The sequence below is a fragment of the Plecotus auritus genome, assembly GCF_963455305.1.
Source record: "Plecotus auritus genome assembly, chromosome: 2".
Classification (NCBI taxonomy): domain Eukaryota; kingdom Metazoa; phylum Chordata; class Mammalia; order Chiroptera; family Vespertilionidae; genus Plecotus; species Plecotus auritus.
The window spans coordinates 185,694,176-185,708,715 of record NC_137771.1 but is presented as its reverse complement, the minus strand read 5'-3'; the positions used below and the strand labels follow the sequence as shown (position 1 = coordinate 185,708,715).

The following is a 14,540-nucleotide window of genomic DNA, read 5'->3' as shown; positions in this document are numbered from 1 at the left end:
CCCTCTCTCTCTCTCTCTCTCTCTCTCTCTCTCTCTCTCTCTCTATATATATATATATATATATATATATATATATGCCCAGTGCATGCGTTCAGAGATCATAATAATCTGGCCACTCAGTGCTTAGTTGCCTGCCTATTCCTGGAAAAACAAAAATCCATACAAGAAAAAAAATTTGACTCAGCTGCGAATAATAAATAGTCTTAATAACTTAAACATTAAATAATTATTTAATCAGAAATTATAATATTGGAAGGACAGGGAACAGGGGTGACAACTGCTTTAACAGAAAATAGTAATACGGTATATAGAAATAGAGATTAAGTACCAAAATAGTTCAAATAGTTGAAAATGGTTGTTTTTGGAGAATCAGGAAGGGGAAGGGTGGGAGATGGGGCTGCTATTGCACAACTGATCTTGTAATACATATTTAACTTTGTTAATAAACTATTTAGAAAGAAAATTGTCTACCTACATTAATATAAATACAATTTTTTAAATGTATGTGTGAATTCCAGCTTCACCATTTAATAACTGAATGACCTGGGCTGAAACTTTATCCTCTCTGCAGTTTAGTTTCTTCGCCTGTAAAATGGGATAATACCACCTATCTTGCTGAGTTATTATGAGGATTAAAGGATATACATAAAGTGCCTAGCACTGAGTCTGAAGTTTTGTAGCAGTTTAATAAATTGCAGGCATTTTCATTTTTCATAAGAGACGGAAAAGAAGCCTAAAAAGTATTTTTAAGAGGCCTGATCTTCTATATTATACTAGAGGCCCAGTGCATGAAATTTGTGCACTTGGTGGGGGGTGGGGGGAGTCCCTCAGCCCAGCCTGCGCCCTCTCACAGTCTGGGAGCTGTGGGGGCATGTCCAACTGCTGGCTTAGGCCTGCTCCCCACAGCAGTCAGACATCCTTAGCCCTGTGGGAGCACAATGACCACTAGGGGGCAACGCCTGCATTGAGCGTTTGCCCCTGGTGGTCAGTGCGCATCATAGTGACTGTGGTTCCACCATTAGGTCAATTTGCATATTAGCCTTTTATTATATAGGATACACCTCTGGTCATTGCAACACAATCCTTTATTCAATAAAGGCATGACTGTATTCATAATGAATAGGAGAGAGAGAAATTAAGAAACCAAAAACTAGTTAAATGTTTGAGAGTATACCCATCCTTGAAAAAAGTATCTGCAGAAACAAACGCCAAATAATGTCCTTTGATTTGCCTTGGAAAACAGGGATTTGCAACAACTTTGATTTGTATGTATGTCTAAAATAAAAAGGTAACTCAGGATTTAATGCAGGTGACAGTAACAGATTTACACAGAAAGAGGGTTTCCCCGCGCCGTCTAGCCACCAGCGTTCTTGTCCCTTTCACCCTTCAGGCCCTCAGATTTCACAATTGGGAACCAAGGGATCTAATTTAAAAGATCTCTAAACCTCATGGCACACTCTAAGGTTCTGCGAGTTCATGGAAATGTACTTTTGCCTTAGACGTAGCAATAAACATACCAATCAGGTTTCTCATTAGAATCCTAAGACGATGCATTTCCTTAACCTGTTTCTAACTAAAACAAAGTAATTCCAAGTCACCAGCCCCTGGACTAGGTCTCGTCACGCTCGCAGCGGTCGCCCACGCAGTAGGAACTACAACTCCCAGGGTACGCCGCGAGTGGGGAGCCCACTCGGATTGGTCCAGGGTCTATGACGCTCAGTGTTTTGGCCCGGACGGTCACATGTTTCCTTTGTTGTGAGCTACAGCAGTGGCTGGTGGCTCCAGGAGACTTCAGGGCTGGAAGGAGCGCTGCGCCGCCAGCCGCTAACGGACCGCGGGGGCAGCCGCTGCTCGCCACTGCTGCTGGCCGCCTCCAGCCTTCGCCGAGAGGTACCCGGGGATGACAGCTCCGGGACCGGCCGAAAGGCGAGGAACCGGCCAGCGCCAGGGGCGGAGGGGCGACCGAGGTCACGACCACGGGGGTGTCTGCAGGAGGGAGGCCAGCGGCGTCCGGCCTCTCAGGGCCAGACACGGGGGCGCCGAGGAGAGATTGCGGTTGGGGCTGCTGGGCCCTGTCTGGGGCGAGGGGTCTGTAGGGCGTCCCTGCGGGTCTTTAGCTCCGCTCGGCAACGACAGTCTTGAAAGGAGGGCACCCCAGCCTCCTGGCACTGCCGCCCCGGAACCGCGGCGATGCTGACGCAGGGGCCAAGCTGGGAGGGACAGGGCCGCCCGGGCTGGGGTTAGCAGGTGTCGGCCACCCCGTCGCCTCGGGGGCGGGAGCAGCTGGCGAACGGGGCTGGAGAGACGGGTCCTGCTGTTGCCGACCGGCTTCGAACGGGGCGCTGCTCTTTCATAATCGAAGGAAGCGCTGAATGCGAAGGCCTCAAATCAAGCCTTTCCGTTTTCTTTTTTTTTTTTTTTTTTTTTTGGTGGGGGGGTACGGGGGGCGATCACTGTCTGTCGGGGAGGACTAACGGGGTCAAGGTGGGTTCCCAGGCTACGGGCCAGAGTAGCCCACTAAAGCGTTTGCGAAATGTGTTCGGTCCTGTCACCTGACCGCTACCCCCCGCCCCAACCCCCTGCGAGCCTTTGTTTACCACGGATCTCGGCGGGGCCCGGGCCGAGAACCCGGCCCTGGAGCGACCGTCCCAGGGGAGTCGTGGCGGGAGGGGCTGCGGGCGTTCCGCCGGCCGAGTCTCCGCCTAACCTCCCCACCTTCCTACCACTCCAAGGTTTGGTTTCTTAATTTAGTTCCTAATGTCCCCGCCCCCCAAGTCCCGGACATTCTGTACGCCGACTGTAAACGCGGTCGGGATTGGGCGCTTGCGGCTGCTTGCGGGGCGGGAACCAGGGGGCGAGTTCCGAGTGTTTATTGGCGGCCGACTTGTCGCTAGGTGGTCCTGCCCCGGCAGCTCTTCCCCGCCCCCTCGAAGGTGAGCTGGAGGACGCGCGAGGGCGCGCTCTGCGCTTCTCTGCAGCCTCGGCCCGAGCGTAGCCGGTGGCACGCGCTCCCGCGCGGAAGGACCCTTCCGGGTCGCCCTTGGGTGAGCCCCACAGCCTCTGCTAGAAGCTGAGGCCGGTTCTGTGTCCTCAGGGAACCGCAGCCGCGCCCCGCCCTCCAGGACCGCAAAATTAGGCCCGTTTAAGTGGTGTCTTATCTGCCACAATGTTGGGCAGGAAGTCCTCTTGCGAATTTGTTCTTGATGATTTGTAAACAAGGTTTAACACTTTAAGCGCCAAGCCTGTTTTGTCTTCCTTTCCGTTTAGCCCTCGATACCGATTTCACCGATATGCTGGCGGCTCCGGAGGGAAAGTATAGTGTTAGTCACCGGTGACTGACATGGCGCTTAACATGTTAAATAGCTAAGTAAGGACCCTAACGCCGCATTTTAGGGTGCCTCAGTCACCCCGCAGGCAGGGACTGTACACTAGTTTGATGGATTTTAATGACTAATTTCTCGCACTCTCGAGCAGCTTTTTAAAAATCACGTCTCAGTATTTGCAGCTGCAGACTGTTTAGGTCCACCAGCTGAGGTTGATTTTTATTAGGTACGAAAAATAGATTTAAAATCTGCCTGCTGTCGACCAAGGTGTAAAATTACAATTCTAAAATATTAGTTATCCTTTGAGGATATCCTCCTAAAAGTTAAAGATTCTTCGATACCTCCGTTTAAATTCGTTGTTTTCTTTGTTGGGGGGAGGGGCGGGGGTATAGCTCACTTTTCTAAATATTAATCCCCTTGGCCATTCAGAATTTGTGAGAGCGAATTGCAAATGTGTTTTTGTTTGTTTGTTAATCCTCACCTCAGTATATTTTTTCCATTGTTATTTAGAGAAAGTGGGAGGGAGGAAGAAGTAGGAGGAGCAGAGAGAGAGTGAGGGAGAGAGTAGAAGAGAGAGAGGAACATCAATGTGTGAGACACAATAATTGTTTGCCTCCCCCATGCACTGGGATGGGGCCCGAATGAACCTGCAACCCAGCTACAAACCCTTGACGGGAATCTGCGACCAACCCTTAGGTGTGAGGGTCGTCACTTTAAACCACGTAGCCACACGAGCCAGGGCAGCAAATGTCTTGTTTTGAAATTGTAAGTTACTGTGCCTGTAATAAAATCTACCAAAACGTTCATTTTAGCCATAGTGTGTTGAAGATGCAGTTTTCCTGATCTCATGGGAGATTCTGGAAATAGTGCTTGGGTTTTATCAGGTTTTCTTTTCCTGTAAATCCATAGGAATTGACCAAGAACTTAATGCATTTCTGTAGGAGGTTGATTGAGCCATCTGGGTAAAGCAGAACTTGAATATGAACAATTCTCATTGGTTATGCATTTTAATATATTTTTTAAATTGAAGTGGAGATGACCACCATAAGGAGCAGCTTCTGTGATCCCAAACTGATCCTACGTGCACATTCAGGGCTTTTAAAAACCTATCTAAATAAATAAAAAATGCAAACCTTTTTACAAAATAAAACCACCATTCAAAAGGCTGCTTATCCAGACAAAGCCTGTGACTTAGTCTCCAAACAGGAAGAAGAAATAGTATTCTGAGTTAGAGCTATCAGCTTTAATTCAAACTTTCTTAGCTTTTCTCCAAGTTGCTAAATCCTTAATGCTTTTTGCTATTTCTTAAATAAGCGGCTGCAGTTATTTTTGTATATACTTTTTAAGATCCTATTCTGTTAAAAACAGTAGCTAAACTAACTTTTTTTTTTTTTAATCGACGAGTTTGTCACTGTGCTTAAACTCACATAAGGGCTACAGTTTTTCAGATTTGGGCACATCTTAAAGTTTACTAAATTAGCTTTTAAGTTAGGCTTTACCTATTCAGTTGTTTCTAAAAGTTACTTGTGTCACCTAAGGTAAATAAAAATCACTTGACTTATAAAAGCTTTTATACATAGAGAAGTCATTTTAAATATTGGATCTCAAACTTGTTCAAGTGGTAGAGCATTGATAGTGTCCTTGCAGACTTCAGTAATTCTGGTAAGAGAACAGAAAGCATTATATATATATTATATATTTATATTATATATAATCCTATATAATAAAACCCTAATATGCAAATCAGAATGACCAGTCGCTATGACACACACTAACCACCAGGAGGCAGACGCTCAAGAGGGAAGCAACCAGCGGAGGCAATGGGGGGGGGGGGGGCGGGCAGGGCCAGCCAGCAGGCGGCGCCAGGCCACTAGCCAAGGCAGGTGATCTGACTCCGATTGCCTGATCTGACCCCGATTGCCCCGCCCACTGGTCACTCCACAGATGGCCCTGATTGCCGGCCAGGCCTAGGGACCCTACCCTATATATTGGGAACAGTCTCACAGTCTCATAGATTTAAAAATTAAAACCTGGCAAGGCTACTCTAACACTGAAAAAACAGGATGATGCAGCGATGACATGCATGGACTCTGGCTTGCACATTTTGTGGTCAGCCTTTATTCTGACACTTAAAACTGTGTGACACTTACTTAACTTCTCTCTGCTTCAGTTTTTCCACCCATAAGATGGGGAAAATGGCACTACTGCCTCAGAAGGATCATGTTATGTACTACTTCTCATAACCAGGGCAAAAAAATGTAGCTGCTTATACAACCACAAGATGCCTTTCACCTGTATGAAAAGTATGGTCACTGGTGCATACAGCATCCTGGATGGCGAGAGGGATGTCTGACTGCCCATTTAGGTCTGACATCCCATCCCCTGAGGGACAGGAGGATGCAGGCCGGGATGAGGGACACCACCACCACCCCCGTGCACAAATTTCATGCACCGGGCTTCTAGTAGAAAACATAATTCTAACAGAAACTATAACTATATTATATATCTATAGGTCTTTCAATTTCAAAATAAAACAATGCATTAAATACCTAAAAGAAACATGTTAGCAAGATAAAGCCAATGAAGTTAAGTTTACATGTCAAGTCTAGTGAGAAGCATGAGTAGACTCAATAGGACAGCTTAATACCAGGTATGATGTCTGTTGATTAATGATTTGTTTTTCTTCCTTTGAGGAATATTAATAGCCAAAATTTTTAAGGCAAGGAAGAGAAACACTGGAGAAATTCAATTTTTTTATTCTGTAATTTGGGAAAAGATAGTATTCTTTTTTAGTTATAGAATTATACTGTTTAGTCTGACATTGTTTAAACACCTAAATTTTTCATCATCATATACTTCTTATTTCTCTTTCATTAATGAAAGTCATAATGTATTGACCATTTGAGGTTCTAGTAAACAAAGGATAATCACTAGTTGCTATAATTCTAGGCAAAGAAATATAAGGTTTTAGTTTATTTCTGGTATCTTAAGTGGGTAAATATGTTCTTGGTGGTTCCATTAAGAAATTAGAAATGTTGAAAATAGCAGCTTGCAGACTGGACTTTAAATATTCCATTTACAAAACTTGGTTCAGGAATCACTGCTCCAAAAGTAAATCTTTAAATTGAAAATGTAAGAGCATAAATTTAAATATAATGGTTCAAATAAATTAGCTAACTTTTATGAAAATATCAGAAATTTATAAAAATTGCTTAGTTTTACACAGTATCATGTTAAATATAATTTTCTAGTTATTTTAACATAATGGATTTATTATGTTGCAGTTGTTTTCTTCCTTCTTTTGACTTACTATGTATCTTTAAAGATAAACCTCTTTTTGGTTGGTCTTCTGTTGGCTCTGCTATTTTTTCACTCAAGGTTAAATTTGAGAAAATGAAGTCGTGTAGAGCATAGCATGTGGCAATTCTCTACTGCATGTTATAATGACTGTGTTAATAAAAATGTTGTTGGTCTTCTTTTTTTCTGGTATTTATCAGTCTTTATAAGCCCCTCATTAATCTGTACTATCTTTAAGGCTGATTGTAATTTCTTTCTTTGTATAGAATTCCTGCATTCTAAAGGAAAAATAAGCTTGGTTGCAGCACAGCTACACTCTAGATTAATTCTGATAGTATACATCTTCTTGGGACTTTGTATGCTGACCCCCTCTGTCCCGTAAGTATTAGCTAAAACCCCTGCAGAAAATGTCCAGATGAATTGTCTTGCCCTTCTACTTCTTAAGGCAGCAATTTTCTACCTTTTTTCATCTTGTGGCACACAAATTACTAAAATTCTGCAGCACACACAAAAAAATACATTATTTTTTTGCCAATCTGACAAAAAAAAGCTATAATTTTATTTATTCATTCATACTGGATGTCTCTTGTTGTATTGGCTGTTGACATTTTTCTTACTTGGCAATCTAAGGGAAAGGAGGTTAGTGCCCCTGACTGAATAGTCAGGTATTGCATGTTTTAAAAATTCTTGCAGCACACCGGTTGAAAATCGCTGCCTGAAGGCATAATTCTAGATCAGATCAGTCATGAGAGAATCTATTCCAATCTGCACCTGTGTTTTCTGTTAGAGAAACACTGAGAAACTGAATCTATTTTAATATCAGTCTTTGAGTTCTTGTTTGGTTCTTATATTAGCCAATTCCAAAGTCTAAAATTGGATCTGAATCCAGTATTTGCAACCCCAGTGCCAGACGAAGGATAGGCTCTTTATAAATGTTTCTTGAATTGAGCTGAATACCTGTGTTGGCTCAGAATCTTTTTGCCATTGGGAAGAAGCATTTAGCTAGGATTAACAATCCCCTGATCTGACCAATTTGAGATACTCTTTACCAAAGGTACACACAAGTTAGACTGCGTTCTACAAGTAAAGAAACATGCTAGATAACATTCACCTCACAATCATCGCATAATCAGGGTATAGAGAAGTGTGTTCATGTATTTCTGTAGAAAAAAAATCAATAGTCCATAACTTGGTCTTGAGAATTTATGAGTTCTATTTATAGCTATATGGGCCAGAAACCAGGTTCATTAGTGTTGAATTGCTATTCTGTGCACAGTTCAAGGTGCTAGTATTTTCTCTTAAGCATTCCTCTACTCCCCTTCTACCCCCCCCAAAAAGGAGTTATGCTAAATTAGTTTCTATAGGTACTACATCGCTATAAGCTTCAACAAAGCAGAAGAAATAATACATTTATATTAAAAGATTAAAAATTATTTTATAAACTTGGAGATTCTATATTGATAATCTAATTACTGTGGATTTTAAAATGAACTTTTTTCCTGAATTACCTAAATACTTGAGATTTTTCTGAAATGTATTCCATGGTTATATGATATATAATGACTAAATTGTTTACTTTTGGTAATATTGATAGACCAACTAAGAATTATTTAATGGCTCCAAACTCAGATGTGATATCTATTACCAGACATTCTTCAAATATCCAATGCAGAATTATCACAGGATATCTACTTTTCTCATCTTACCGCCACCATTAGCTTGCTGTTGATGCCAATGTTTACTCATCTTTCACTCAAGAAACCTTACTGCAGGATAAAATTGTCAAGTAAAGAAGTTGATAAATAACGAAACTAGTTTGTATTTAAAATAGCAATTTGCTTTCAGGAATTGTTATTCAGTAATGATTTTCTATACAAAAGTAAACTTCCAGTTGGAAACTAAAGTCAACTAAAAACATTTTTTAACATATTAGTAAATCCTGCCAGCTACCAGTATAAGTGATTCATATCTGATTTATATGTTGCTGCTGTTTTCCATTTATTTTAGGTGTGGAAATTGAAACAACACATATTTTGACTGAGGCTTTGATCAAGCAAATGCTAAAAAGGTATTTATAATATTTATAAACTATTTAAACATAGTTAGTTGAAGATTTAAACCATTTTACTTTCTTGAACCAGGGGTCACTTAGGTCAGTAAGAATCACAAGGAACAGTTCTGTCCTCAAGATCATAAAGGAAAGCAATCTCACGGTCGTTTCCATTACTAAACAAAGTATTTACCCAGTCCTTTCCACCCCTTCCTTATACTCTCAGTCCCCCTTCAGCATTTTTCTCCAGTCTTAGAGACACTAAAATAAGTTATCTCCACTCATTTTTCTGGGACATAAATCAAATACATCTAATTTTAAATTTACTTAACAATCAGAAACTAGGTCTACAACATTTATGAGTTCTGCAGCTGGAAATAAACCCTATAGTATCTTTAACAAGAATCTTCTGGCCCTGACCAGTGTGGCTCAATTGGTTGGGCGTCATCCAGTGCACTGAAAGGTTGCCAGTTCAATTCTCATTCAGGGCACATGACTGAGTTGTGGGCTGGAGCCCTGATGTGGGGCATGCAGGAGGCAGCCAATCAATGTTCCACTCTCACATCAATGTTTATCTCTTGCCTGTCCCTTCCTCTCTCTCTAACAATCCAATTAAAAAAAATATTCTGTTAAGAAAAGTCTTCCTTTCAAGTGACAATGTAGCTCCAGAAATAAAGCCCCTGAAGAAATGAGAGAGAAAGAAAAAGTTAGTAGCTTTACTAGATAAATCATGTGATATGGGCAGGCAGTCATTGACACGAACGTCTGATCACCCTTGCATCCACTAACTTACCTAGATATACACTGAGTGGCCATATTATTATGATCTCTGAACGCATTAATAATCTGGCCACTCAGTGTATATCCTATATAATAAAAGGCTAATATGCAACTTGTCCCCTCGACCAGGAGTTCGACCATTAGACAGGCTGGCCAACCGCCCATGTCCCCTCCCCCTGGCCAGGCTAGCCGGACCCCACCCATGCATGAATTCATGCACTGGGCCTCTAAATTATATATAATATATATATATATATATATGTTAGAGGCCCGTTGCAGGAAGATTCCTGCAATAGGGCTTCCTGCAGTGGTCTGCTTCCCTCCCTTCTCCCCCGCCCCGCCTGCTTCCCTCCCTTCTCCACAGCCCCACTTGCTTGCTTCTCTGCAGCTTCGCTCCCTTCTGCAACACTTGGCTTCCTTCTACACTGTCTTCAGTCTTCGCTCTACTCCTGGATATGCAAATTAACTGCCATCTTGGTTGGGTTAATTTGCATACTCCTAATTGGCTGGTGGGCGTGGCTTGTGGGTGTAGCAGAGTGATGGTTCATTTGCATATTACTCTTTTATTAGATAGGATACACACACACACTCACACTCACACACACACACACACACACACACACACACACACTGAGTGGCCAGATAATTATGTGTTCAGAGATCATCATAATCTGGTCACTCAGTGTAATTTTCTAATTAAATTTCCTTGGAACAAACATTTTCCTCTTTTGTCCAGAGATGCCAAATTGATTTCTTGCTTTTTCCATTACTAGTTAAAATAAAATACTTGATTTGTGTAAAATGGGAAAACAAAGGCTAATAAATTAACATATAGAAGCCCAAAAGATAAACTTTGAAATGCATCTCATATTTCTAAGATCCTTCTGTGCAAATCATTTACCCACCCTGTCATCTAGGAAGAGTTTATATTTTATGCTTTGTGGAGACTGGTTAATGGGAGAGTTCCCAGAAAGTCCAGAGAAGCCAGGATGTCCAAAAGCCAAGCCAAAGCTGCTCAGAAGAAAACGGCCCAGGTCTAAGAGACAGCCACTTACAAACAAAGCAGTAGTCAAGTATCTTGTTGCTGTTGAATACTTTATAATAGCAGGTGATTTTTATAGTTGTTCTAATCCAGGATTCTCAGTTTTACATTGGGTAAAAGACATGAAAGAGCTCTTGTCAGTCAGTAATTAAGGAACCAGCTATGAGAATAAGGGGCAGAAAATATCATAAAAAGACAGATCCTTAACTCCTATAAAGTTTTTGGGGTTTTGTGTGTGTTTTTAAATTTTTGAGAGTAGTTTATTAAAGCTGAGGACATTGAAACAAGGAGGGGCTTAGGACAGAAGAAGCAACAGGAGAGCCTAGGCAGAGTCACTTAGTAATGTTATAGGAAAGAAATGAGCCAAGGTGGGGTTGCTTTGGCTCACTGAGAAATAAAAGCCACAGTGAACGGAGTGAGCCAAGGCTGGCTGCTGTCAGCTCACTGCAAAGTCAGAAAGAGGGGGCCTTGGAGAAAGATTCAGGGGGTTAACCCAGGACAAGCTGCCCGCTGCTCCATGGTTCCCCTGGCTGCAAGTCTCAGTGGGATCCCTTAGAGCAGTGGTCAGCAGACTGCGGCTCGCAAGCCGCAGTTTGCCGACCACTGCCTTAGAGTTTAGGAGATGCATGCCTGTGAGGAAGGAAGGGCAGGGAAAGGCCCAAACGTGTGCTCCCAGGAAGGAGAGCACACAAGTTTGAATCAGCCTTATATTGATACTTAACTCACTCAATATGCTACCCCAAAGTTAATACAGTAAGATCCTAGAAAACAAACACAGTAAGATTATTGAATACAGAACACAGAGTATCTTTTCATTTATGTAAGAAAACCTTGTCCCTTTTATCCAAAAGGGAGATTCTATAATGCTGCAGTGATCATAGGGTTGCATATATCTTTTCAAATTAGTATTTTGGATTTCTTCAGAAAAATACCCAGAAGTGGAATTGCTGGTTCATGTGATAGTTCTATATTTAATTTTTTTGGAACTTCCATACTATCCATAATGTTAAGCCTTCTTCATGCTATCATCATTTGGCTTGGATATCTGACTGTTAAAATATTTCAGGAAGAAGCTTGTACCTTTATAAGTGATTGTGTATGAAATTCTGAGGGCACAGGAATAGATGAGAGCTACCCCGAGTGCTCTTAAGCCAATGGTAAATACATTTTGGGTCGTATATCAACTTAAGATGTGAAAAGCAAGTAGGAGAAGAACCACCTTAAAAATTAAAATTTAGGAGAATTGATAGCTATAGCCTAGTGCCTCAGTTCATTAGTTACCTATCCATAGTCACTTCTGAGGGAGGTTTAAAAACAAATTATTTCCTATTTATAGTGGACATTTAGGGGGAAATAGAGAAAAACAAAACATCACTTCAGATTTTGGCATATGTGCCTCCTTTTTTCTATCTCTAGATGCACTGATTCATATATCTTTCTATTTCTTTAGCATATGTTTTATGATCTGCTTTTCACTTACTATCTAGTTAATTCTTCCCCATGTCTTTAAATAGTCTACATAATTTTTTAAAATATATTTTTATTGATTTCAGAGAAAAAAAGAAGAAACGAGAGAGAGAAACTTCAGTTATCAGAATCATTGATCATCTGCCTCCTGCACGCCTCCTACTGGGGATTGAGCCCAAAACCCGGCATGTGCCCTGACCTGGAATTGAACTGTGAGCACCTGGTTCATAGGTTGATGCTCAACCACTGAGCCACACTGGCTGGGCTAGTCTACATAATTTTTAAAGGCTGCATAGACTGTGTTCCATCCTTAAGATGTACTTCGGTTTAACTAATCCCCTATTTAGGTCATTTAGGTTGTTTTTAAGTATTTTTTATTAAAACAGCATTGGGGCCCTAGCTGGTTTGGCTCAGTGGATAGAGCGTCAGCCTCGGGACTGACGGGTCCTGGGTTTGATTCCAGTCAAGGGCACATGCCGGGTTTGTGGGCTCAGTCCCCGGTCGGGGAGTGTAGGAGGCAGCCGATAAATGATTCTCTCTCATCATTGATGTTTCTATCTCTCCTTCTCCCTCTCCCTTACTCTCTGAAATCAATAAAATGTATTTTAAAAATACAGCATTGGGCATCTCTGTAAATAAGTCTTTCTACATATCCTGTTATTTCCTTAGTAATGCTGGAAAAGGACTTGCTAGTCAAACAATATACATATTTTTAAAGACCATTAATAAATATAATTGAATTCCTGTCTAGCAACACTAGTATATTAAGATAATATACGCTTATTTTAGGATTCTGAATATAGTCAAGTTCTGTGTCTTACAGTATTCTGACTTACCTTTATAGTCAGTGGATAAAACCCAGCTGTGTAAAAGGGAAGACAGAAGGTTATTAGTAATTCACAAAGTACATGGTATCCTTTCACCTGGGGGGTCTAATTGTGCAAATGCAATTTTTATTTATCAATGTTTATTAAAACGAAGTAGTGCTCTATACCCTATATGAAATATATTACACGATTTTGTTGCATTGTTACATCAAAATGAAATTATATAATTTGAATACTGAATGTTTTACTTATTAAAATGTTTTCACTGTTTGTTTGTTTTTTTCACTTTTAGCCACGTAAAGAAGATCTCTAACAGTCATTTCTCAACAGTTATATAGTCAACTGATGTAACGATGGTCCTAATATTAGGACGAAGACTAAACAGAGAGGATCTCGGGGTGCGTGATTCCCCAGCAACTAAGCGTAAAGTTTTTGAAATGGACCCTAAATCTCTGACAGGCCATGAATTTTTTGACTTCTCTTCAGGATCATCCCATGCTGAAAACATACTCCAGATATTTAATGAATTCCGAGATAACCGATTATTCACAGATGTTATCATTTGTGTGGAAGGGAAAGAATTTCCTTGCCATAGAGCTGTTCTGTCAGCCTGTAGTAGCTACTTCAGAGCTATGTTTTGTAATGACCACAGGGAAAGCCGAGAAATGTTGGTTGAAATCAATGGTATTTTAGCTGAAGCTATGGAATGTTTTTTGCAGTATGTGTATACTGGAAAGGTGAAGATCACTACAGAGAATGTACAGTATATCTTTGAAACATCAAGCCTCTTTCAGATCAGTGTTCTCCGTGATGCATGTGCCAAGTTCTTGGAGGAGCAACTTGATCCTTGTAATTGCTTAGGAATTCAGCGCTTTGCTGATACCCATTCACTCAAAACACTCTTCACAAAATGCAAGACTTTTGCATTACAGACTTTTGAGGATGTGTCCCAGCATGAAGAGTTTCTTGAGCTTGACAAAGATGAACTTATTGATTATATTTGTAGTGATGAACTTGTTATTAGTAAAGAGGAGATGGTTTTTGAAGCTGTCATGCGTTGGGTCTATCGTGCTGTTGATCTGAGAAGACCACTATTACATGAGCTTCTGACACATGTGAGACTCCCTCTCTTGCATCCTAACTACTTCGTTCAAACAGTTGAGGTGGACCAATTGATCCAGAATTCTCCTGAGTGTTATCAGTTGTTGCATGAAGCAAGGCGGTACCACATACTTGGGAATGAAATGATGTCCCCAAGGACTAGGCCACGAAGGTGAGGAAACTGTTTACAAATTAACTACAATATAATTAACAAAAGTTTTTGTTTTTAGCATATTTTAAACATCCTGAAGGTAATTTCAGTGTAGTCATTTATATATATTGTTGCATGTAGATTTATATAATTTTAAGATTTGTTTTAAATGTCTCTCCCAGTGACAACTACATTCTTTCTTTGTTATTGTTCTGAACTGTCAGAGGGTGTTGCAAAGGGTCTTTGCAACTGTGCATGTCTCAACATATTTCTACTAATTTCTCGTAGCCTTTGTAGGGTCCCAAAGCATTCCACTTTTCTTTCCAGAGAGTCTTTGGATAGAAAGGAGCTAAAGAGTTTGGCAGACTAACAGACAACATGAAATATAGAAGTGGAGTAAGTAAGCTCATGCACATTGAGTGGATTCTCAGATATAAAACCCAACCTTCAGATCTTTTCTTATTGCCAAAGTTACTATATTTAATGTCAATCTCAATTTTTA

At 40.9% G+C, this 14,540-nt stretch overlaps 1 protein-coding gene across 5 annotated transcripts in view; it reads left to right on the top strand.

Annotated features, from left to right (window-relative positions):
- The first annotated feature begins 1,732 nt into the window (after positions 1 to 1,732).
- The window catches only part of KLHL24 (kelch like family member 24), a 37,720-nt gene continuing 24,912 nt past the window's right edge, over positions 1,733 to 14,540 (top strand). Inside the window, exons 1-4 of one of the 5 annotated variants that reach the window (XM_080658316.1) lie at positions 1,733 to 1,926; positions 6,887 to 6,998; positions 8,628 to 8,688; positions 13,079 to 14,059. In XM_080658316.1, the coding sequence (XP_080514442.1) occupies positions 13,140 to 14,059 (920 nt within the window). In that variant the 5' untranslated portion in view covers positions 1,733 to 1,926; positions 6,887 to 6,998; positions 8,628 to 8,688; positions 13,079 to 13,139. Of the gene's footprint in view, positions 1,968 to 6,605; positions 6,999 to 8,627; positions 8,689 to 12,045; positions 12,172 to 13,078; positions 14,060 to 14,540 lie in introns of those variants that run through there. The other 4 variants (XM_080658315.1, XM_080658317.1, XM_080658318.1 and 1 more) reach the window with 4 other exon arrangements.